Below are 25230 nucleotides of genomic sequence, written 5' to 3' on the forward strand. Positions count from 1 at the left end.
AAAAAAAGATATGCTGCGCCCTTGGCGCATATGCATGTCAGCGCTTAAATCTCTGCGCCCTGTCGGTACGAAGCTGCCAAGTATAGCAAAGTTTTCGCCTCTCGACACGCACAGCCCCTTCATCCGACTTGGTTGAATTTCCTCCGCAACTGGATGGAGTTTCGTCACATTTTGTAGAGTAATGTGTCGATTCTTGTATCTCCGGGAGAGCTCCGTTCGGGCATGTCCACGGACAACGGCAGTCAGCTCAAGAACGGGCGATATCAGACTGCATTCACGTACATGCTCGGACGTAGACAAAGCGCAACGTGGAATCGTGGTCGAGATCCCAAGCAAAGACTGTCTTCTAGTCTGTCCGTCAAGCGCCTTCCAACTTCAAAAGTAGAAGCGTTTGATGTTATGGCAGGTGTTCGAGCTAGTGTATTACCATTGACCATACTAAATGATTTCGTGAGCTTCCTGAACTCCTGTAATGAACTCAACAACAAAGTAAGAAAGCTTTAGAAAATTATGATGAGCAAGTAAGATAAATAAGAAGCAAAGATAGAATAATTCGAATGAAAATAAAGACTACTTCGAATCGATTTTGAGCCATCTGCTCGTTACGGAAGTCTACAAGGACGAGGAGACCATGAGTTCGGTTTCGATAGGGTATATTCAACTGCTCGGAAGCCATCTAGACAACAGGAGCAATGAGGATAGGATAAGACAAATCAAAGCAGACAGGTCAAAATAAAGCAGAACAAACAACCAGATCATCCCAACGCCTCGCCTCCATAGACTCATAAACATCACTCGCTTGCAAAACATGCCCAGAAAAAGGAGAACAGAACAAAGCCAAGAAAGCAAAGTACAAACATAGCTATTTTTGAAACCAACTCCGTAACCACCCGCTCTGTCTTTCCATATAATGCGTGAGGGTATCAATTGTGAAGGCGTCAAAACAATCAAGCCACTACTGGCTGGCAGCGTCCGCAATTGTGGTGAGATCGGCACCAATTCCAACAATGTTGGAGGTAGCATCGAGACCGTTCAGGGCCTTGTCGCTAGAGCTAGATCCACCGTGACCCTTGGGAGAACGCTTTTGGTTGGCAGCCTCAGCGATAGTCGCAGCGTCAGCGCCGATGCCAATGATGTTACCGGCCGCATCAAGACCATTCAGAGCCTTATCAGAAGAGCTAGATCCACCGTGGCTAGAACCATGGCCCTTGGGGGCGCGCTTCTGGTTGGCGGCGTCAGCGATAGTGGTGATATCAGCACCAATGCCGACAATGTTGGAGGTAGCATCGAGACCGTTCAAGGCCTTATCGCTGGAAGAAGAGGAACCACCGTGACCCTTGGGAGAACGCTTTTGGTTGGCGGCTTCGGCGATAGTCGCAGCGTCGGCACCGATGCCAATGATGTTACCGGCCGCATCAAGACCACCCAGAGCCTTGTCGCTGGAAGAAGAAGAGGAACCACCGTGACCCTTGGGAGAACGCTTTTGGTTGGCGGCTTCGGCGATAGTCGCAGCGTCAGCGCCGATGCCAATGATGTTACCAGCGGCGTCGAGACCGTTCAGAGCCTTATCGCTGGAAGAAGAAGAGGAACCACCGTGACCCTTGGGAGAACGCTTTTGGTTGGCGGCTTCGGCGATAGTCGCAGCGTCAGCGCCGATGCCGATGATGTTACCGGCCGCATCAAGACCATCCAGAGCCTTGTCGCTGGAAGAGGAAGAAGAGCCGCCATGGCTAGAGCCATGGCCCTTAGGCGAACGCTTCTGGTTGTTGGCGGCCTCAGCAATAGTGGCTGCGTCTGCTCCCATGCCAGTAATGTCGCCCAGAGCACCGGTCCAAGTCGAAACCCGTTCACCGGTGGAAGAGCTAGAGCCAGAGTGGTGGCCGCGAGGAGAGCGCTTTTGGTTGTTGGCGGCCTCCGCAATAGTGGCTGCGTCTGCTCCCATGCCAGTAATGTCGCCCAGAGCACCGGTCCAAGTCGAAACCCGTTCACCGGTGGAAGAGCTAGAGCCAGAGTGGTGGCCGCGAGGAGAGCGCTTTTGGTTGTTGGCGGCCTCCGCAATAGTGGCTGCGTCTGCTCCCATGCCAGTAATGTCGCCCAGAGCACCGGTCCAAGTCGAAACCCGTTCACCGGTGGAAGAGCTAGAGCCAGAGTGGTGGCCGCGAGGAGAGCGCTTTTGGTTGTTGGCGGCCTCCGCAATAGTGGCTGCGTCTGCTCCCATGCCAGTAATGTCGCCCAGAGCACCGGTCCAAGTCGAAACCCGTTCACCGGTGGAAGAGCTAGAGCCAGAGTGGTGGCCGCGAGGAGAGCGCTTTTGGTTGTTGGCGGCCTCCGCAATAGTGGCTGCGTCTGCTCCCATGCCAGTAATGTCGCCCAGAGCACCAGTCCAAGTCGAAACTCTTTCACCAGTAGAGCTGCCAGAGCCAGAGTGGTGGCCGCGGGGGCTGCGCTTTTGGTTCAGATACTCTTGGAGGGTCATGGCATCGGCTATCGCACCAGTACCGTCAGAGATGGCGCCGGTAACCTCAGAGACCTTGTGGGAGGTCGAGCCGTGGGAGCCACGGGGGTCACGGGTCAACAAGTTGGAAGAACGACCAACAATTGGCGCACCGAGGACTGAGTTGGCGGAGAGGATGGTGGCGAGAGCCACGGTAGCGAGCTTGGAAGTGTCGACATACATTTTGAATGAAGATTGGTTGAAAGTTGGAAGATACTGTAAAGCGAAGAGTTGTAGAAAGGAAGCTTTGTGGTGAAGATGATTGTGATTGTTGTTGATGGAGAATTCGATTCTGGGATGGATTTGAGCAGTCTTTTATAGACCAGTCCCTTTCGTACATTGTCGTGAAGTTGTATACAAAGATGGCCCCCAGTCTGACCAGCTAACACCTTCATCGCGACGCTGTATAGCACAAGGTTGACATTTGGGGTCCAAGGATCGCGACCGTACCTGCGCATGCTCTGAAACTGCATGAAGGAAGAACACCAGGATCGGCCAAGATCTCAGATATGGGGCGAGTTTATTTTACTCTAATGCTCTAATGAAGAATCAATCAGTATGGGCACGTTAATTGGATTGGGGGATTGCAGGGCAGTAGGAACAGACCCAGGGGCCATTTTGATCCTCCGGGATGCATTCACAGGCGGAATAGCCACCCTGCCAAAATCCGCCTTGAAGGAAAATCCGGCGTACCATCCGAATAGCCTCTTGGACCGTGCTTAGGGCGCCATTTGGGGGTGGCACCCTGCTGAGGCTATGCCGCAGGAATGAGTACATAGGTCGGAGCGCCCCGCGCTAGCGCTCGGAGAGCCCCGGAACACCCTTAGCGAGTCCCGCTAAATCACATGACCCACTACCATTAGCGAGCCCTTTCAAGTACCACTAGTATCGTAATTGAATCTTGTCCTCCTTTTTTATTTCATCAAAACCTGATCTTCCTCATAGCACTTATCTAGCGCTTCTTAAGCATTTATCACATCATGGCTTCATTTCCGAACTCTCCTCTGAATGCAGAAGATCTTGATGTACGTGCTAAGGAAAAAGATTCCTAGTACTTATATAAAGTACTTACATTTACTCATAGCATCAAGTCCCTTTAATTCGTTTAACAGAGGGAGCTCCAGATAGTCTTGCTTCAGACTATATTGAATATACTACATGCTTACCTGATTATCCGAAGACAAGCACCCATGGATATTCCTATATTGTTGAGAAGAAAGACTCTTTAAACGGAAAGGATGGTATTAAGACAATTCTTGATGAGGTTTGTGAAAGGTACTTGTTAAGTGCTTGGAATATATTAATTAAGTACTTGACAGGTGCAATACTCTAAAGATGAGATCTCAAGGAAAAATATATATTGTGCATTTTTAAGAGCCCCAGTGCTAAAAGTTCGATTGAAATGTTCAGGAGTAAAGATATGTGAATATCTATCTTCTGATTTGAAATCAATCACTCATACATCATATAATAATAGCATCTGGTCTCAAATGCGGCAAGCACAACAAGCTGTTGATTTGACTGAGCCAGATCAAAATCGAAGGAACACTTACACGTGAGTACTATACTAATATTTAGGGAGTGCTATTTATGTGCTTGAAAAGTGTGCACTAAGTCTTTTTAGGTTTTATCATTCAGTTCTGAGTCGTTTTGAAAGGCAAAAAGGATGTCTACAACAACTTGATACCTGTAGTCCAGGCGTTCAGTACCATCGGGAACCAGTAAGTACTTATCAAATACTTTTCAAGCACATACGAGATACTTATCTGATATGACTAGGATGTGAACGGTGAATTAATACCCTTTGTTGGATGTGTTCATTATCTTAACAACCCTCGATATCATTTTTACCGCCGGCTTCTAGGAACTCAACTGAATGTTGAGCTCCTAAAAGGGTTATTTGACAATAATATCAATCCCATGCCAGAAGAATGTAGTATGATACTACATCAAAAAACAAGGCGCCTAAAATGTGGTATGTTAATACTTATTTACTACATATAAAGTGCTTCTCTAAACACTTTATGCAGGGATTAACCACCCACAAGGATCTGGAGCCTTACTTAAACTAGGCTGTGAAGTTTATTTTTATCTACTGCTTCCTATTGATCAAAAAACCTGTCCTTACTATATCTTTCTTTCACAAGGTGTTCATCAACATCCACCACCACCATTAACCAAGACCCCAGCACGAATCATTCAGTGTCTTGAAAAAATCATTTTCAATACCCTCACACCTGATATGACAACATGTAAGTGCTTCTAAGGCATTTGACTATTACAAAAAAAGTACTAAACAATTGTTAGCCACATTTTTGAAGTCCCCTGCTCTCCAGCAGTTCTGCCATGATAATAATGCATTTACCTTAGCAGATGTTCATCAAAGTTTGAATAACACTGATCGGGTTACTGCTATAATTCAAAGACAGAAGCTTTTACATTTTCCTGAAGGGCAGCACTATAATGGAGTTGCCTTTGAAATGCAGATCAATCCTCAGATCAAGGTATGTACTTTGCAAGCGCTTCTTTAATGCCTCCAGGGTGTTAAACTAGTATTCTAGGAATATATTCAGGCAAAGTACCAAGATGACAGTGAATTTATGTTAATCTGTGCATTGAAGGAGCAATTAGAGCTCCTTTTAACACTCAAGTCATTTGAGGTTGATATGTCTTATAAGCGGCTCAAGGCTGCTAAATTAAATGAAGTTGTTTTTACAACTTATTTACCAAATCATGGCAAAAGTAAGTACTTAGTACTTGATAGGCACCCTTTAAGCACTAACACATTGAAAAATCACTTCAGTTATTACCTTAGTTCGAGTGTTCACCAATCAAGAGAGCCCAATTGGATACTATCGACTCTTTAAAAGAGTCTTTCAAGTTATTGCCAATGTGACTGGACAATCAGTTTGCTTCTGGCATATCCATCAAGAAGGCTTTCAAGGAATTATTTGTGACATGGATAATAAACAAACTAGTGGTAAGTGAAATTTTATAGTACCTAATCAGTGCTAACATACTGCTTCTTAAGGGCTTGGAAAGTACTTATATGAGCTTGATCCTTCACGTACTACTGAAGAACATCTTCGTAGTACTATAGTCTTTTGCCAGGTCCACTTTCATCGAAATATTGTCAAGGCTGTTGGAAATCATCCCAATCAGCAGGGAGTCCGTCAAAGAATGGCAGGTTTATTAACCTGTAAATGTATGGACGACTATTACAAATTACTTGATTTATTGCAAGGTAAGTACTGATTATTACTTGATAAATGCTATGTTAGCACTTCTATTGACAACAAAACTAGCACATGAGACTGATAATGCTGATAATGTCTTCCACTGGGCACAACACAAGCGAGATCCAGTAATTGCAGCTGGGTTAAATAAGCACTGCTCATTAATTCCATCTGAACATTGGGATTTTATCCGAAACTCAACCAATACTGCAGAGCAAACTCATAATAAATCCTATGCCTTTGGAAGACAGCAATTACTACTGCCTGCAGTAAAAAGGTATTTGGTTTATATCTTCCTAATAATCTATAAGTACTTACAGTTTCCTAGTGCCTGGATTCTTGATAAGCGAGATATTCAACAGTATCTTGGACGTGAAACCTTCAGTATATTTCATGCCAATCGGACAACTAATATGGAAACCCATTATTTGCGTCATATGCAACGGGATTGTAAGTACTACATTAGTATCTAGCTAGTACTAAAAAGTGCTTGACCAGTGTTTAATATTTGTCCTAATTTATATATATTAGTCTCCCGCAAGCGACAACACTCATTCAGTTCACCTACTATGGATGATGATAATATTCAATTACCAAGCACTTCTGGTATAATACCACCATCTTTAAGGAATGAACAATCATCACCTTCAGTAAGACAATCTTCAATTCGTGAACGATCATGGTCAAGGCAATCCTCAAGCCGTGGAAGAACTCCAACCCGGTAAGCATTAATCAAGCACCTAATAAACACCATAAAAATACTAATTAAGTACCAAGGTCCTCTTCCTCAGCACTTCGACGGGTTGCTTCTGCAAATATAGAAGTTCAACAGGCTCAACTTGATATTGAAAAGGAAAAAGTTGAGATTGAAAGAGAAAGATTGAAGCTTGAACAAGAACGGGTAAAGCTTGCAAGAGAACAGGCTGAGGTTCGACAACTTGAATTGCAGAATTTAGAACGGGAGAGAGAATTATACAAAAAATAGCAAAGAGAATATTACTCAGGTCTGCTATGTACTTTCAAAGTGCTTTTTTAATGTTTAAAAATATGTGATGAATTACCAACTAATAGGCACTTAATAACTGCTCTCCACTAGTTATATTTAATTACTAGAAGAGCAGTCTTAAAGTACTTATGAATCACTAAAGCAGTAAAGGGTTCAATAATGTTAGCTCAGATCTGTGGTCTAGTTGTGATACCATCATGATATGTCTATTAGCTATCAAAAATATATGTATTGAGCTTATACTGAATTTCTATCTGCTAAAGAATAACTTAATATTTTGATTTAGATTTATGAATCTTTCTTTATCTAGCTAATAGATCATCCATTCTGTAAATAGATCTAATACAAATGCGATCTATTACTCTGCATCAGTGGGAAGTGAATTTGGGTCAAAAAGACTAAAGTTATCACAATGCCCCTCATTTTTGCAACAGTCTAAGCACTTAATAAGCATATATCAAGCGTTTAGAAAAATATTTTTACTTACCCTTTGCTCTCAATCCCTTCGCTGCACAACTAGGACATGGAACAGCATGGCCATTGTCCTTGCACCAACGTTGCATGGCAGCACATGATACCTAAGCACTTATCAGACATCAAAAAGGTATAAAACAAGCGCTTTGAATGTACTTACAGTGCCTTTCTTCGTGAGAGGGAATGGCGGCTTGGTATGGCCAGGGGGTGTGGTAGGCTCAGGAGAAGTGGACTCTGAAGGGCTGGGGGCAGGCTCAGAAGGAGGGCCTTCAATAATATTCTTGAAAAACTCTGTTATCCTTTGTAAGTGCCTGCAAAGTGCCTGTGAAGTACTTAGAATATACTTACTAACTGCTGCCTTCACTGCCTCTGGTTTTGGCCGTCCGGTTCCAGGACGCGCAACATTAACATTATGATAGTGTTTCACATGGTAACGCAGGTCATTGGTCCCAGGAAATGCTTTCTAAGTACATATTTAGCATTAGAAAAAAATAAAGAAGTGGTAATAACTTACTTTTCCACGAATACAGTCTTCCACACGACAGAACAGCTCATCAACGTGAATGATAGTCTCCTCATTCTCTCCCTAAACACTTGTTAGCACCTTCCAAACATCTCAGTAACATTTAATTCATACCTCCTTAATCAGAGGTAGCGACAGGGTTCCAGCGGGCACACGGTCAAGATAGGCTTTGTACGCGGGCTTCTTTCATTAATATGCATTTGTTAAGTGCTTCTTAAACGCATGGCTGATATTTCCTTACCACATCTGCAAGCGTAGAAGGCATTATGACGGCAGGAAGGGGGGTTGTATATCAATTGTGTAGGCACTAGGCAGATGAAGGATTTCAACATAAGAAAGAAGGTGTAATTTTGGGGCACGCTCAGTGTTGTGGATCATGTGATTTAGCGGGACTCGGTAAGGGCGTTCCGGGGCTCTCCGAGCGCTAGCGCGGGGCGCTCCGACCTACAACCTCCGCAGGAATGACAGTTGAAACAGTCTGCGCCCATTTTGGTCCGGATCGGGCAATTCTCATGTTTCAGATTTTCTCAGGGTATATTCTCGATGCATGTGGAGACTTTGCATTCTCTGAGGAATCTGCATCATTTGGTCCCGTCGTGGACTGTACAGACTGTATGGACTCGAGAGATGCCGCGATGAAGTTCAGCGTGGTGATGGCAGTGATGGCAGAAACCGTCTCTACCGCTTTATTCTGCCGTGTTTATTCTACCGCTGCTAGCAAATCCAGAGTACAGACTGCTCATCGTCCACCATTATTCTTCTGCTTTCTACTCTGTACTCTGTACTCTATCGGCCAGTTCTCAGTTCTCAGTACTCAATCCTCATGTCTGTATTCCAAGTGCAAAACCTACGCTTGCCCATTCTCACTGGCATCCTGATTCAGGAACCGGATGGCATCGAATCCTTCGGGCTACCAAGCCACGCCGCAAAATACGGCTTTGTGAGTGGTGGTTAATTTTATGAACTGCTAAATGAAGATATGCAGCTAACACTAGATGCAGCGGCCATATGCTCGGTCCTGATTCGTGACACGATGAATACGACAAAGCTATTTTCGATTTGGCGCGGTTTCGATTATATCGTCGCAAATTTGGGGCCTTTATGTGGAAATCGCTTGCCGTACCATATTGAGACTAGTCTGGCACTACTGTGAAATGCGGCTGACGGTTCTATCCGCCCAAAATGACGATTTCGATCCCAATTTAGGATCACGGTCATATTGGACTTCCACATGCCTTGACTTTATGGCGTGATGCCAGGCGAATTCCGCCCTTTCGCGCTCCTACGCTTTTGGCGACATCTTAGATGATGGCAGGTACTTGCTTGAACCAGACGCGCAGAGATTAATGACGGCGGCCAGGTTACGGATACGCTGGGGAGGAGTTGTCGATAGAGGTGTACTAGGTCGTACACCGTAGTAAATTCGCTTTCCTGTAGTGAGTGCTCTGGTGGTAATACCTATTGACAGTCTTATTCGTATGCTGAACTCCTGTCGATGGCTTCTCATTGGACGTTCCTATAGAAAATAGTCGAGGTGGTACTTTTCATCGTAGACTATGCCATCAAGATAACCAGTCCGGATAGTATCGATTACAGTACTTCCTGGATGTTCATGGCATGTGTCTCTAGTAGTATGTGAAAGATCAATCTTCACCTCTTATTATCTACGATAGACGAGCAGTATGTTTGGTCCAAGAGGGTAGACATGTTGCTGCGTAGATGCTCACTACCCGGATATATATTTCTGAAGCTGCGTACTACTGCTACACCATAACTTTCCCAAACGTCATTACCAAACATTATCTGACTCTAAGCTAATGTATATTTAATGCTATATTTTGCCATTTGCCTCTCTTTCTTTTTGTAACCTATACAAAATGCAGTAGAATACTCAATGGTGTCGGTGACAGGACGTAGATTGTTTACTTACAAAAAGGCAAGGTGATCACCGCAGAATAGTAATTCCGACACGCGCTCGCGTCGATACTCCGCCTCTGCTACTCTGTAGCAGTGCTATCGCGACTCACTCTGCTGTCTCTGCAAGGCTCTTAACCACTCAAATAAACGCTATTACGCTCTTTCTATGCTGCAAAATGCCGTGGGAAACATGAATGTCCCTTGCATCCAATGAAAGGGAATCGAATTGTAACCGGTTCATGGCTGGAATGCTGACACGTCCAGTATGGCGATTCAACTCCCTTATATATCCCCATTTGGCCGCCTCGGGACTCAAAGACATCTAGGCGCTTCTCAGTAACTTATTCATACTTACAATGATGCTGCTGAATCGCACCTTTGCTGCCATAGTTGCAGTCTGTACATGTACGTCAGTCCGTTCTTTACAATCGATGGCACATAATCTAATGTTTCAAAGTACTGTCCGGCTGTCTTGCACAGGATCCCCTGCCGACGACTTATAAGGACCCCAAAACCGGAATCAGCTTCGATACATGGAATGTGCCAGGCAGTTCTGGAACCGGCGGGCTGACCTTTGGCATGGCTCTCCCGAGTACGGCGTTGGAGGATGATGCCACTGAGTTTATCGGATATCTCGTAAGGCTCCTCTCACACCGGTGCATACTGGCTGCAGCTAACTGAAGCAGCATTGTGCTGCAAATAATGCCACGACAGCCCGCGGCTGGTGCGGCATCTCGTTGGGCGGGTCCATGGTGGACAGTCTTTTACTTATTGCCTACCCGGATCGCGGCCGCGTCAGGACCTCCCTACGTTTCACCTCCGGATACACAATGCCTGGCGTCTACACCGGCAACGCAACCGTCACACAGATCTCGTCTGCTGTCAATGCGACGGGTTTCTCGTTGACCTTCCACTGCCGGGACTGTCTGCACTGGTCACAGAACGGCACGACAGGGAGCGCGTCTACAAGCGGTAGTATGTTGGATTTCGGCTATGCGCAGTCTATCGAAGCGCCGGTTAACCCGTCCTGCCCGGACGGGATAAGGCTGGCGCGGCACGACTCGCAGGGTACCTGGACCGCATTGTTGGATTCCGCTGCGAGCGAGTCCTACGATAAATGGCGTGCTCTGGCAAACCATACTGTCCCTACTAACTGCACCAACACGAGGGGTCGCAACAGCAGTGTCCCCTCTCCCAGTAGACTATTCGGCAATCGATTATTCGGATAGGCTCTGTCACAGGAGAATCTCGGGGTACGGATGGCACATCTCTTGTGTAATCCAGGTACTTGCGTTTTCGCTTCATCTAATCACGAGAAACCCTGGGTTATAGTTGAAGTATACTATGTTGGCCTAGAATATCTGGGTTACACAAGTGCTTATGCGTTTATGAATGAAATAAATTGTCAGAATGTATACGCGTCTATGAACAGTGACCGGTGGCTGTATTCTCCCGAGTTGCGACGGACTCAGTAGTTGGCGCTGAAAAACTGAACACCGAGAGACCTGGTCGGATTTAGTAAATGAATCGGTGATTATGAGCGAGAACACATACCTAGCAGGCGATCTCCGGTGCCGTTGTAGTTGTAGTAGCGACTGCGCCGAACGAGCAGCCAGATGGAAGTTGGAGAAGAAACATACGACGCTGCGAAATGGAATGGCGGTCCGCATGCTTGTCATTGGAAAAAGCGCTGTTTCCCTCTCAAGTTGCCTGATCGCATCGCAGCCTATATAGCATTCCTGCAGCGTTTCAAATGGAGTCTGATATGGCGGCTTGAGCAGATTTGCACGAATATACAAGTAGATCTTCACAGGACTTGTTCAGAATACGCAAGGATTGCCGGTTGAGCCCCGCCGATTACAGACCAGAGCCATATGCGTGGGATTGAGCACATTTACAACTCAATCAATCACGCGGAGCCACACTAGTACGGCCAGGCCCGACCAGGTCAAGACGGAATATATAGCAAATGGTCGACGTGAAACGCAGGTGATGAACCAACATTCTTCGTGACGATGGACCATAGCACTGTGAACATGACCATGGAAATGAAGCCCGACCATGGCCATGGAATGGCGATGCCTGCCTTTTTCACCACAGGAACACACATCACGCTGCTCTTCAATAGTTGGAGGACCGCGTCCCTAACCTCGTATCTCCTTGCACTGTTGCTCCTTTTTGTATTGGCCTTCTTTAATCGCTTCCTGGGGGTCTTGAAATTCCAACTTGACGCCGAAATCCAGACCCTCGTGCCCGATGTGCCCATTATAGCGCCTCCACCCGCCTCACGGTATCCTTCCATTCCGAAGGACCACATGAGTCCTCTTCCGCGATATGTGAAGAATCACAACGCCCACGACGACAGCGACCACTTTCCACCGCCCTTCTCGCACACCCATTCCTCGGAATGGAATGACCTGATCTCGGGCCGATCCGTGAAACCACAGGGATCGAATACACGATTTGCCCGTATGCTCTCTGGCCTACTGATATCGAGAGAATCCTGGACTTGGCGGCGGAGGAGTCTCCATTCATTGCTGGAAGGAGCGCGGGCGTTGATAGGTTATACGCTGTAAGTCTTCCATCTCGATCGGAAATATGACCCAGCTAAGGATTCGCTCTCGTAGAATGTTAGCTGTCATGACTTTCAACACCGGGGTGTTATGTGCGGTAATCGGCGGGATTGTTGTCGGCGAGCTGGTTCTGGGTCAGTATGCGCAGGGGCCGGGTTGGCAAGATGGAGTGTGTCATGATGGTTAGCGTGCTGCACTATGAGTCTCTGAAATGTGTCAATGAATGAACGATGTGTAGGATACCATTGTGGCCATACGATAGACGATCAAGCACTCAAGCACTCCTACTATGGCGTATTAGATAGCCAATATATCATATCCTTCGGTAATGCTATCCTTTGCCATACGGCCTTGTGCAGTCCGGAAGAAACAGCCCCGCTTCACCCGTAACCTGCCGGATGATATACAGTAGTATCTTTAAGTCTCCTCATATGTCCACAACCCCGGCGAAAGCTCATCGTGTATGACCGAAGGCATGGAGGTCTTTAGAGACCAACGTAAGTGAGAGATAATGCAAAACGTTCATCCAAACTCGAGGGGCAACGATGCCAACGATCTTGTGCTGGATTAGGACAAGCGAAAATTAATTACGATCATGTTTGAAGATGTTGTTCACTTACCTTGGACTCTCAGTTGTTGGCTCAGTCAAATGCATATTGTGGTCAAGAGGCAGATAGTCAATATGGGTAAACGATGGAGCCGTAGATTTCACCTTGAATAGCCCTTCCAACCAACAAGCTAGTACATACGACCATAGGGTGTGGAAAACAGGGCTTCCCGTCCGCTCAGCCGTACTTAAGCCACACGCCGGCTGGTTAGTAGTTGGGTGGGTGACCACCAGCGAATCCCGGCTGTTGTATGTTTTTGTTTTTTTTGAGTCGACTATCCACAACTAACGTGGTCGGATATGAACGAGTCAAGCTTTAAACCAAGATACTCAAAAATACAGCCAAAATCTGCATAAAATATTGTTGGAACCCAGGGTGTAGTGGACATATGGCTCAACCAATGGAATCGCAAAAGAGGTCTGTCTTGCTATATAGCTCCTATCTGGCAATTTTATGAGGGGCAAGCTGACTAATACAAAACAATCGGCAATTTAGATAGTCCACCTCCGAGCTATGGATTCCGACAGTTTTGGTGTGTGATGGATGGTTCATTGGTTGGTGGCCTATCGGCTAAGGCTAACTATAACTACCGGGCAGAAAGCGAGGGCGGTGAAGACACGTGACCCGCTGGGTACCAACACCCCCCCTCGAACGAGCTGAAGCCCGGATGAAAAGGCTCTAAATACACAGATAAATCGCATACAAAATAAAGTAAGGAGAAAAACAGTGAATAAAGCGATAGCAAACAAAGACTATTCGCCAACGGTCAACTCGCTTAGTAACGTGCCAAGAAATCGAGGGTATATAAAGGCATTGCCCGCCCATCCTCGAGTATTTCAATACTTCCTTCTTCATTTACTCTCCATCCGAAGTAGGATGTAGATGATTGCGATCCATGTTGATGAGGTGAAGGAAATCTCTATGTTTGGGTGTGCTTTGGATCTTAGTAAGTCCATCAGCTGGGTTATTCTGGGATCGTATTCCCTCGACGCTAACCAGGGCCAATGATTGTAGTTCCCGTATATGGTGATAGCGTACATCAATATGCTTCGACCGCTTCGTTCCCTCGGTTGACGCCAACGCCTGGGCGCCTTCGCTATCCGTGTGGAGGAGGATAGGTGGGGATTCCGGGGTAGCCACGTGCATTTCAATACACACACGGCGAAGCCATAAAGCTTCCTTTGACGCCTCTGATATTGCCATATACTCGGCTTCATTGCTGCTCGTTGCAACGCATGTCTGGCGTTTCGACTGCCAGGATATAGGGGATCCTTCGTATAGGAAGATATACCCCCCGATTGACTTCCGACCTGAGTTAGGACCAGCCCAGTTAGAGTCCGAGTAACCAATTGGCAAGCATTTAGCTGTTGATGATGTTGAGGCAGGGCCATAGGTAAGGCCATCATTCATTGTCCCCTTGAGGTAACGCATGACGTGTAAGAGGCCGTTCCAGCATTTCTTCGTTGGTGCAGTGTTGAAGCGGGCTAACGTCCCTGCTGCTTCAGATATATCAGGGCGAGTTTTAACTGCAAGCCATTGCAGTTTTCCAGTTCCCCGTTGGTACTCGCGGGTTATTATGGATCTATCAGGCTCGTCGTCAACCTCAAATCCCTGGGGTAGAGGTGTTGTTTGATGATTAGCGTTATCAAGCCCGAATGATTGAATAAGATCCTTGATAAACTCGCGCTGGAGTAAGTTGATATGTCCATTGACGAATTCCACTTCCATGCCAAGGTAGTACGTCATATCGCTAACATCTTTGATTTCCCACTCTTTAGCTAGAGCATCCTTCGTCCATTCAATATCTTCGTCGCGTTCAGCGACGAGCTGAAAGTCGTCGACGTGGGTGGTGATATATAGATGTCGACGCTCTTGATGGATGAATAGGCCTGGATCGTACGAGCATGTACGAAAGCCTAGGCGATGAAGTGCAGCGGTGAGGGTATCATACCAGATACGTGCGGCCGGAGTCAGGCCGTATATTGATTTCTTCAACCGCCATATCAAACCTTCGCCTTGTTCAAACCCGTATGGTTGCCGCATATAGATCTCATCTATCAGATCGCCATTTAAAAAGGCTACAGCGACATCGAGTTTTCGCAACTTCCATCCAAATGCAGCGGCTAAAGCAAAAAGTAGCCGGGTAACCGCTGTGGATACCACTGGGGCATATTTGCAGTAGTCATACTGCATATCATCTTTCTCAACCAGGTTACCAAGTATTACCCATCGGGCCTTATAGGACCGTTCATCGTCAGGTGGGTAGTCCTCCTTACTATCATACACCCATTTTCCCGGAAAAATCCGCTTTCCTTTTGGGACATCGCTAATTCGTACCAGCTCAAATATCTCTTTGCTCTGCAGTTTGGAGAATTCACGCTGCATGGCCTTAAGCCATTTATCCTTATCCTTTCGCTCCAAGGCGCGTCTCATAGTTCTCGGGATATCACGAGAAGTGGCGCCGGCGACATAGGCTATGAAGCCTTTGGCAGGACGTATCATGATGCCGTCATTGGGTGGATTGTCGTCTGAATAAGGTCGGGTTGGAGGAGTTGTCTCATTGGTCGAGGAAGCGAGTGAGGTAGGTTGGGGAGTGAATGTTGGATCAGTAAGTGAGATATCCCCTTCATCTACCTTTCCATTTGTAACATGGATTATCGAATCCTTGTCAGTATTCCATACTAACTGATTTGTACTTGATAGATTGGCCAAAAGTAGGCCATATGCTCCGCGTGTATCCATCTTGTCAGTTGGTTTCTCAGTACCATGACGATGATACCATATCTTCGCCCCGAATGGGCGATAATAGGAGATATCCATTGGACGGTTCTCCCATGCTTCAGCGGGTATGTAAAAGGGAGATTTCTTGATATTTTCATTCAAGATATTGCCGTCCGGAGTTGGATCATTAAAAAGAGGTGTCGAGGTGGGCAAATAATTGGCCTTTTGGGTGGTATCCATCAAGGCCTCTAGCCAAAATCGGCGAGGTAAGCCGGAGGCGTATAGAACTGCCCGGGTTCTCTCCAAGATGATCCGAATCCCTCGTTCACTGACACCATTTTGCCAGGGTGAATATGGAGCTGATGGCTCTGTCTTTATGCCTGCCCATTCACGTGGATTCTTGAAGAACTCGCCATCACCACGCAGGTAGGCTGTTTCATAACCGAGACGTCGAAGAAAATCCATATGGGTACGGATGTGGTGATTGGGATTCACGCGATTTTCCAAAGGGATAGTCCATCTCATCCGCGTCGCATCATCGGTTAATATCATCACATATTTGTATTTGCCATTTGCTGGCGGAACGTCATCATCTGACGGCAGGCCCAAAGTTTGCCCGCCTCCAAAGATATCAACATGTAGTCGTCGACCAGGGCGTGTGGCTCTGGGAGTAGGGCCATTGCCTGAACGTCGGGTGGTCTTTGCCCGTCGACAGAAATCACAGGTAGGGAGAAGCTTCTTCCCTTGAATATTGATTCGTCCAACTCGGTGGAGGTATTGCAAATCATGCTGATTCATATGAGATAGGCGATGATGCCATGTCTCAATAGATGCTGGTGGTGGCCGGTTTGGCGTCAAATTACGCGCTTTATTTTCCAGCCGGTCATTTGCATCATTTACAACATTTATCACTCCTTTCTCCCTCTCTAGACTATCAAACATGCCTCCAGCTGTTGTCCGAGAAATAAGAAAAGATGATGATTTATCAGGGGTGGTTATCCGGAAACGGTAAGGCTTATCATCAGTTAATTTGATATGAAAGCCTTGGTCTTCAAGCTGATTGAAGGATAATAAGCGAGTATGCAAAGTAGGGACATGTCGGGTGTTCTTCAACTCTACCATGTGCTCTCCAATTGGCAGGTAGATAGACCCAACTCCTTCAACACGATGAGTGCTGCCATTAGGCAGCTCAACAGATGATGCCACAGATAATGGCATATAACTGGCAAATGCAGCCCTATCACTGTGGATAGTCCATGTGGCTCCAGTATCAGTTATCCAATCGTCCGATCGCCTTGTTGAACGGACTAGGTTGGCAACACCAGTTGTGCCTGTAATAGGCTTCGATTGATTATCCCCATTAGGGGATGTGTCATTAGATGGAGAATTCTCCTTTTCCTTTGGTGGACGGAGTTCTGGGTGTAGTACCCAGCAGCGTTCGATTTTATGATATCCTCTTTTGCAATGAGGACAAAGTTTTGATGTCTTTGATTGGTTACCAGATGGTTTCTGGGGTGGAGAAGGGTCCGATGAAGTGCCTGTGCTAGGCTGACTCTTCTTGTTCCCCCCCTTGGGTGGTTGATTTTCCGTTTGGGGTATGTGGCCCCATGGTTCCTGTCGATAAATTGTGTATGACAGTGGTTTGTAATGGCCGAGTGTGGATGGTGTACGACTCTCCAATTGGTCAATGATTGCGGCCATATCCATCTCATGCAATTGATTCTTTTTCGATAACATGAAAAGATGATCCAGTTGGGTACGCATGAATGAACGCTGATATTCACCCAATAGGACTATGCCAATATCATGGCATATTTCCGAAATTGAATACTCCTGGTGCTCTAACTCAGTAGATACTCTCTGCCATTGCCGCATCATTGCAATATAATCGCCTTGCGGCTTCAAATTCAGGAGTGTCTTCACCAAAAGAAGGCGTTTTTCAGCAGGTGATATGCCGTAGATTGTGTCCAATTTGGACAGAATGTCGGACGGTTGTTGTGTGTGGTCAGTTTGGACCTGATAGATGATGTCCGGTGCCAATCGGTCTAATATCCGTGTATGCAGTAGTCGTTTGGCAGTGTCAAATCGGACTTGTTGAAGGGAAGTCACCTTCGGTACAGTGTCCGGTTGGAGTAGGATGTCTCGGGCATCCAAATAATCGGCATCAAGCAATATGCCTTTTCGCCAATCAGAATAGTTATCTCGTCCATGCAGTTTCTTGGTGTCTCGCCAGTGTGTTTGGGCGAGCTTTGTTAAACGTCGTTCCTCCCTTTCCAGCATTGATTTACCATCCGATTGCTCAAACATTCTGGACAGCTGATCAACTAGGCGGGAGTCTATAGAGGATGTGGTGGCATTGATCTGTGCCTTGCGGAGCTCTAACATCTCCTCATCCTTCTGCTCAAGTCTGCGCCATAGTTCTGCAATGAGCTCATGGCTAGACCTCTTTGCAGGTCGTCTTTCCTGCATGAACTGTTCATATCTCTCAGATGCTTGAGGCCTCTCCGGGGCCTTCGCCCGTTGAAAATCTTGTTCTTGAGGCTGGGGGCTTGACTGTTCCCCCCCTCGAATCGGTGTTGTTGGTGGTTCCTCAGAGTGTTCACCCTGAGTATCCTCCTCAATCGAAAATTCACCTTCAGTAGGCGCTGGTTGATTGTCGATATCCATCGAATCAGCCTGTTGGTGGTTGTTGTAATGGACGGTTTGGGGAGTAGGCACCTGGGTAACCGGTGCCATCTTAGTCTTCCGGGAAGACATATCGACGCAGAAAGCAGTGAAATCAACTGCTATATGATTTAATATGCGTTGACGGTATAGCCGATTTGGATCAATTGGTATCGGGCGTTTCGAGGTGTATGTGAAGTATACTGATGAAAACGTTTTTCGGGGTCAAAATCGAGCGTACGATAGCGATTGATTCTTATAGGCAAATAGCACAGTCTGATAAGCCAAATAAGAATAACACACTAAAGGAACCAACACGTATATCAGATAGATATATATCGCTCTTCTCTTTTTCGAGCAAGAGGGCTCATAACCTTTTGGTGTGTGATGGATGGTTGATTGGTTGGTGGCCTATCGGCTAAGGCTAACTATAACTACCGGGCAGAAAGCGAGGGCGGTGAAGACACGTGACCCGCTGGGTACCAACAAAATATGCAGGTCACGAGTTTCTTTCCGACATTACGAGTATATATGTCAGTCGACATTGTTGACGCAGAATGGTCTGGAATCTGCCGTAGATGATCAAACTGGGACCAGTACGGAATGCAATTGATCTCCTGGTATGCGGAGAAGCTTCTCCAAGTGCCATCCAAAGTACATGGGTCGCCCGGTCTCCCGCCATTCGTCGACGCGAACGACGGACGACGTCGTTTCGACGCTAAATCACATGACTCTTACCGAAAGGCCGAGAAATCTCCAGCAGCGTCTGGGGTATGCGCGACAATTCGAGCCCTAACGCCATTCCTCGAGAGCTGTTGCATGCTCTGTAGCTACTACGGTCTTGATCACGTTTGACATCATGGCAGGCTGTCGCATCACTCCGCTCAGGTATATAAGGATGCTTAGCAACGTCTCAAATCGACCATCTTCAGATCATCAAGCTTCGCGGGAGTCACAGGACCATTGAACGCTCCTAAGAATAAGCATCTCGCATCTCGTTGACGAACAACCTCTGAACAACACCGGCAAAATGTCTCTCTTCCCCACCGTGCCTTCTGCTGGAGACTTCGCTCCTCTCTTCCGTCTTCTGGATGACTATGACGCCCACCGCTCTAGCCGCGGCCATGTCTCCTCTCTCCGCTCGTTCACGCCTCGCTTTGACGTCCGGGAGAGCGATGATGCTTACCACCTTGATGGCGAACTCCCTGGAATCTCTCAGGAGAACATTGACATCGAATTTTCCGACCGCCGCACCCTGGTGATCTCGGGTTGCAGCGAGCGTGAATTCCATAACACCACCATCAATGACACACCGCCCCAGAGCCACGACGTCCAGGGTGAGAGCGGTGACATTGTCAGGCCTGGAGAGCAGTCCGTCACCAAGTCTGCGAACAACAAGCATCGCTACTTGGTGAGCGAGCGCTCTCTTGGCGAATTCCACCGCACCTTCAGCTTCCCCGACGAGGTTGACCAAGACAAGGTCAAAGCTAGCCTGAAGAACGGCATCCTCTCTGTTGTGGTCCCCAAGGTGACCGCCTCAGGTTCCAAGAAGATCACCATTGAGTAAACGGACCGTCTTTTTCGAAGTCTATGAGTTATGCTTTTGAATGATGGATTTTTCTTTTCTTTTCTTTCTTTGGGAATCGTTAGTACGCATGTGTTTGATTTGACGATTTTTGTTTGTTATCCTCAAATAACAAAGTAATTGATCTCAATTAACTTAGTTATAGTTAACTATATATAACTACTATTAACTAGTTGAAAGTTGAAACTTATTATTTGCTTTAGCTTTGTAGAATAAGAAAATTTAGCAGATTTAATGTAAATACATAACTTATTATCTCATGAAAAAAAAAAAAAGAAAACTCCTCAGTGGCGAACCCCCCCCACCTTCTGAGCGAGTTCCCGCATTGCGGAAAACTTGAATTTTATATTTAACTTCACGCGGAATCGATTGATACTACTTTCAACGTTGCTCTCCCCAGTTGTCGCTGACAATGGGGGGTGCAAAGAAGAAAGGGGTGGTTGGGGCCACGTCTCCGTGGCCTGGCCACTCATACAATTATAAAGACCACGACCAATGCGCCCACGCAGCTGCCATCCTCACAGAAACAGCAGAGCTGAAGCAAATCACTGACTGGACCCAGGGGTTGCCTCCCAGGGACCTATTCATCCGGTTTATGAGTTCAGTCGAAGACCTCGCAGCAAAGGTGCGCGACGGCCAAGGCAACAATGGCAGCGAAGACCATGACGGGCTGAAAGAGGAGGTGCTCCAACAAAGCCAGAGCATGTTTAATAAGCAGACAGAGGAGATGAAAGCTCTACAGCACTCAACACAGACCCCTAAAGTAATTGACAGCCCCCCAGCATACACTCCCTCTGGCCATTAGGTCGCGCACCTCTTTCTCACCAAAGAGGTGTATCATCACTTTCTCACGTGATTTCCAGCAGTTGGCCTGCAGGATTCAAATTCGTTTAAGATTCATTATTGATCACAGTTCTTCCTTCATTGGGTCTTCATTGGAGTGATACTGGCTTTGCTCATCACCAGACTCTTGACCATGGTGCTGATTATAGCTTTTGCGTCGGTTTTGAGTCTGTCTGAGAGCTCTTGCTCTAGACCGCTGGCGAGGGCCCTCCCTGAGCTGCAAAGTCTGGGTCTGGCTGTTCGTCCCATTTTCTGGTTCGGTATCCGCCATAACGCTGTTTAGTTTAGGTTCATCTTCTGTGCGAGGTCTTTTGTTGCTCTTTCTGGGCCGGCCTGGGCCGCGGCGTTGAGTTTGGTGATCTGTGGCTTCTGCAGGGGTAGGGTCTTGGCCCTGTTCCTCCCCTGAGAGGGCAATGGAGCTGATAGAGATTGGAGCACTCTCATACCATCCACGTCCAGTGGCTCGATTTTGGCGTGCAGTCTCCACTCGTTCTACACGAGCTGGGCAGCTGCGGTCAAACACAAAATGATCCTCTGGAATTTTCTCACTTTGCTTAGTGTTCTGCTTCTGGCAGACTGCACACTGAGCCCTGGCACGGTCTCTTGCCGTAGGGCAGTCCTGAGAGGAATGGTTTTGCGCGCAGTATGCGCGTGAGGTAGGTCGCTTGCAGTTTTGGGCTATGTGGTCATATGCTTGGCAGTTGAAACACTGCTGGATCCGACGAGTTTGGTCATAGTATTCATATGGGTGGTCGCGGCCATCAATCGCCAGGCCAAGCAGTATGGCTATATTGGCAGCTCGGTCATTATCGAACTCAACAATTAGCTTTGACGTTTCTGGTTTATGTTCTGCAATATGCCGGGGGCCAAGAAGCCACCCAGTATATGTGATCGCTGTGGGGGTAGAGGCCAGACGTCCTAAATTATCAGCCTTAATGCGAGCTGGTGCAGCTGCTAGGGCAAGCTGACAGTTGACGCCATTCATGACAACACGATAAGTCCTTCTTTTGATGGTTGCACTGTCTCCAAAGGCGAGGCACCAGTCTTTTGCTGCTCTGGCTAGTTGTTCCACATCTTCAAGGCTCTCTGCACGTATGATAATGTCCCCGCTGGGCAGGATGCGGCCTGTAGAGACCGACCGGTGGGCAATGATAGTGTTATTTGATTCTTTAATAGCTCGATTTGCCCGCTCCACTGCCCTGGCCTCCTTCTGGTGGCGCAATGGGTCAATGATTTGGTGATCAGTGCCCCGGATATGGATCTCCAGGTCTGCTTTCAGTGGAAATGGGGTTGCTGGGCTGCTTGGAGATGTGCTTAGTGTTCCATTTGTACCGATGGATCCATTGGTGTTGCCCTGCATTCAGCCCGAGACCAAAGAAGACTTTGTTGATGTCAGGTGACTTGCTAGAGCCGCATCCCGATATGAATTTGCATGGCCAGAGGAACTTGATGCTGGGGGTCTGTGTTGAGTGCTGTAGAGCTTCATCTCCTCTGTCTGCTTATTAAACATGCTCTGGCTTTGTTGGAGCACCTCCTCTTTCAGCCCGTCATGGTCTTCGCTGCCATTGTTGCCTTGGCCGTCGCGCACCTTTGCTGCGAGGTCTTCGACTGAACTCATAAACCGGATGAATAGGTCCCTGGGAGGCAGCCCCTGGGTCCAGTCAGTGATTTGCTTCAGCTCTGCTGTTTCTGTGAGGATGGCAGCTGCGTGGGCGCATTGGTCGTGGTCTTTATGATTGTATGAGTGGCCAGGCCACGGAGACGTGGCCCCAACCACCCCTTTCTTCTTTGCACCCCCCCATTGTCAGCGACAACTGGGGAGAGCAACGTTGAAAGTAGTATCAATCGATTCCGCGTGGAGTTAAATATAAAATTCGAGTTTTCTGCAGTGCGGGAACTCGCTCAGAAGGTGGGGGGGTCCGCCACTGAGGAGTTGTTTTTTTTTTTTTTTGGTGAGACGGTATAATATTGTTGGAACCCAGGGAGTAGTGGACACATGGCTCAACCAATGGAATCGCAAAAGAGGTCTGAATTGCTATATAACTCCTATCTGGCAATTTATGAGGAGCAAGCTGACGCTGACTAATACAAAACAATCGGCAATTTAGATAGTCCACCTCCGAGCTATGGATTCCGACAAATATCTCTTGATCACCGATAATTACTAATATCAGCAAGCCAAATCGATATGTACTCTGAGTATGTTTGTCGTGCTTAATATACGGAGTAACGCGGCATGAAAATCCCAAGAATATCTGGGTCTGACCCTGATCCAAGAAACTTATCATGATAATCAGTGCTTGTCTGGACTTGACTATCACCACGCCGATCCCGATTCCGGACCGAGCCTTCTAGAGCGAGTAATAAAGGGAAAAGGAAAATATGTCGGAGAATAACGGAGTCTATATCTGAACAGAGCTTCAGAGCGCGGCATGTTGGGAGTGGGTGATATTCGTCTTAACATGGTCCTCTGGAGCATGTGCGGCGGCTGATTTGCCTGGTAGGCGGATTGAAACCGGTTTTGTCGACAGCCCCATTTCCCCGAGCACCGTTAAAACAAAGAGAAAACCGAAAAGAGAGAAGAGTAAAAAAAAAAAAAAAATCTAACAACTACATGGGATGTGTCCCTTTTTGTATTTGTTTCACTGGAACTGGAAAGGACCTTTTCGGAAATTATAATCATTCTATCTTGGAGTTCATACACAGATTAAACGTTAATTACAGAAGGCATCTGCGCACACGACAATCCTTACTCTATGCACTCACCATTTCCTCATCATCATGATAGTGTTGAATCATTGTACAAAATTGGATGGACAAAGATCCTGGTCCAGGTATCTTGGCAAACTCCAGGAACAGAACAGAGTTCTGATTGATGCTCACGGCACCTGCTACTATCAACGTCCCTGATTTGCCGCCATCGGCATTGATATTTGATAATGGCTATTGTATCTGTATAGAACCCGGGCCCAGGACCTTGACGATCCCGATGTTCCACATGCTCCATTCTACTCGAAGTACATCTGGGCCTTCCTAGTTGAGATGATTACATGGCGTAGAGACTTTTGGTGACGGATGCTCCCGGTGATGGTCTTGCCATTGTTCTGTTACGGGTGATGCACGTGTGGTGGGTGAACCAATGGCCCGTGGCGTGGAATGCATTCCATGCACTTTATGCATTTTTCGAAGAGTCGTTCTACTACTGATGTAAAGCGCTGATGAAATACGGAAGCAGTGGCAATCATTCAGCTTAGCGATGATAATAAGCTTTTTCTTTTCTTTTCTTTTTTTTTTTTGCTTGCTTCCTTTCTTTCCTTTTCATGGGTAGCGTCTCGGGTCTCCCTATAAATCCAGACCAAGCTCTATCTAAATTCTTCTGCTTCTATTGTTTTAGCAGAGAAGTCCCTCAAGATTGCTAGTGCCAAGTATATTACTATATAATGACCTTTACTCAGTTCCCACATTCTCTTGCTTTTCTCAAGAACAAAAAGTCCTCAATCTCCGAGAAGACCTTTTTTCCTCCTCCCTCGACTCCCGCCAGCCGAGGACTAATGACGCCTGGCTCCATGACTCCCGGTACCATGACTCCCGGTACCATGACTCCCGGTACCATGACTCCAGGTACCATGACTCCCGGATCCAGCGACATGGGAAAGCAGATTCAGACAACCCTTCCTTACCCTGTAGCGAACAGCAACAACGTCTCAATTACCGATGCCATAGGAAAAGAACGCCAACCTCGACCAGGGCTTGGGGGATATCTGCTTAGTGAGATTGACACGAGCTGGACGGATATTACGCTGATTATCTGTGGTTTCATTAGTGGTCTGGTGGATGGCCTTTCGTTCAACTACTGGAAGAGTTTCTCGGACATGCAAACAGGTACGTCACTCACTCCACGGGGGCATGGGATTCCAGGGTCATAGGAAGATGGAAGTAAAAAGAGAAAAAAATCTTAATATCTCCCACCAGGAAATCTCATCTGGGCCGCCCTCGCAGTAGGCGGCAAACCCAATGATCCTGAAGGCCTCTGGATCAAAGCCCTCATTGCCGTCGCTGCCTTCCTCGTCGGCTCCGTATGCTTCATCCAAGGCTCCCGCATCCTCGGCCCTCGCCGCCGCATCAACTTGATCTTCGCCTTCCTCCTCCAAACATTACTCCTCATGGGCGCAGCCATCATGGCCGAGCGTCATGCCATCAGCAGCATCCCCAATCAGAACCCGACCATCTGGCTGCAAAACGTCGCCATCGCCTTCCTGGCCTTCCAAGCAGCCGGCCAGATCCTCGCCTCCAAATGGCTGGGCTACCCGGAGATCCCGACCGTCGCGTTGACGGCGCTGATGTGTGACCTGCTGCTCGATGATAAACTGTTCCAGTGGCCGTTGGGCGCCAATCCGAAGCGTAACCGCAAGTTCGGGTTCATTATTGTATTGACGGTTGGGTCGATGACTGCTGGTGGGATTGCAAAAGAGCGTGGCTTGGCTTGTGGGTTGTGGTTGGCAATGGCTATGAAGGGGGCACTCACGGTGGCATTCTTTTTCTGGAAGGAGAAGCCGCCTGTGAAGGAGGCAGGTTTGGCATAAGTA

At 47.2% G+C, this 25230-nt stretch overlaps 8 protein-coding genes across 8 annotated transcripts; 6 read left to right on the top strand and 2 right to left on the bottom strand.

Annotated features, from left to right (window-relative positions):
- Positions 1-955: 955 nt before the first annotated feature.
- On the bottom strand, positions 956-2677 carry ACHE_80030A (uncharacterized protein; the record flags this gene model as incomplete). Its single annotated transcript, XM_043283356.1, has 1 exon — positions 956-2677. The coding sequence occupies one exon, from the start codon at positions 2675-2677 to the stop codon at positions 956-958; it is 1722 nt and encodes a 573-aa protein (XP_043140643.1).
- A 797-nt stretch (positions 2678-3474) lies between these two features.
- ACHE_80031S (uncharacterized protein) lies at positions 3475-6715 on the top strand (the record flags this gene model as incomplete). The annotated part of the gene is made up of 14 exons (XM_043283357.1): positions 3475-3519; positions 3579-3758; positions 3814-4049; positions 4119-4215; positions 4274-4469; positions 4525-4746; positions 4802-4998; positions 5056-5236; positions 5298-5474; positions 5526-5738; positions 5800-6007; positions 6059-6180; positions 6262-6451; positions 6508-6715. 14 exons carry the CDS (start codon positions 3475-3477, stop codon positions 6713-6715), a joined length of 2472 nt encoding a protein of 823 aa, XP_043140644.1.
- Positions 6716-7094: 379 nt separating this feature from the next.
- ACHE_80032A (uncharacterized protein) lies at positions 7095-7998 on the bottom strand (the record flags this gene model as incomplete). The annotated part of the gene is made up of 7 exons (XM_043283358.1): positions 7095-7171; positions 7224-7314; positions 7371-7501; positions 7559-7673; positions 7725-7796; positions 7848-7913; positions 7975-7998. The coding sequence occupies 7 exons, from the start codon at positions 7996-7998 to the stop codon at positions 7095-7097; spliced, it is 576 nt and encodes a 191-aa protein (XP_043140645.1).
- A 1846-nt stretch (positions 7999-9844) lies between these two features.
- ACHE_80033S (uncharacterized protein) lies at positions 9845-10879 on the top strand (the record flags this gene model as incomplete). Its single annotated transcript, XM_043283359.1, has 4 exons — positions 9845-9913; positions 9977-10055; positions 10108-10286; positions 10337-10879. The coding sequence occupies 4 exons, from the start codon at positions 9845-9847 to the stop codon at positions 10877-10879; spliced, it is 870 nt and encodes a 289-aa protein (XP_043140646.1).
- Positions 10880-11665: 786 nt separating this feature from the next.
- On the top strand, positions 11666-12410 carry crmD (putative copper transporter crmD; the record flags this gene model as incomplete). Its single annotated transcript, XM_043283360.1, has 2 exons — positions 11666-12222; positions 12278-12410. The coding sequence occupies 2 exons, from the start codon at positions 11666-11668 to the stop codon at positions 12408-12410; spliced, it is 690 nt and encodes a 229-aa protein (XP_043140647.1).
- Positions 12411-19246: 6836 nt separating this feature from the next.
- On the top strand, positions 19247-19783 carry HSP30_2 (Hsp20/alpha crystallin family protein; the record flags this gene model as incomplete). The annotated part of the gene is made up of 1 exon (XM_043283361.1): positions 19247-19783. The coding sequence occupies one exon, from the start codon at positions 19247-19249 to the stop codon at positions 19781-19783; it is 537 nt and encodes a 178-aa protein (XP_043140648.1).
- Positions 19784-20213: 430 nt separating this feature from the next.
- Positions 20214-20606, top strand: ACHE_80036S (uncharacterized protein; the record flags this gene model as incomplete). Its single annotated transcript, XM_043283362.1, has 1 exon — positions 20214-20606. The coding sequence occupies one exon, from the start codon at positions 20214-20216 to the stop codon at positions 20604-20606; it is 393 nt and encodes a 130-aa protein (XP_043140649.1).
- A 3478-nt stretch (positions 20607-24084) lies between these two features.
- On the top strand, positions 24085-25227 carry ACHE_80037S (uncharacterized protein; the record flags this gene model as incomplete). The annotated part of the gene is made up of 2 exons (XM_043283363.1): positions 24085-24526; positions 24617-25227. 2 exons carry the CDS (start codon positions 24085-24087, stop codon positions 25225-25227), a joined length of 1053 nt encoding a protein of 350 aa, XP_043140650.1.
- Positions 25228-25230: the final 3 nt, after the last annotated feature.

The sequence above is a fragment of the Aspergillus chevalieri genome, chromosome 8, assembly GCF_016861735.1.
Source record: "Aspergillus chevalieri M1 DNA, chromosome 8, nearly complete sequence".
In the NCBI taxonomy this organism is placed as follows: domain Eukaryota; kingdom Fungi; phylum Ascomycota; class Eurotiomycetes; order Eurotiales; family Aspergillaceae; genus Aspergillus; species Aspergillus chevalieri.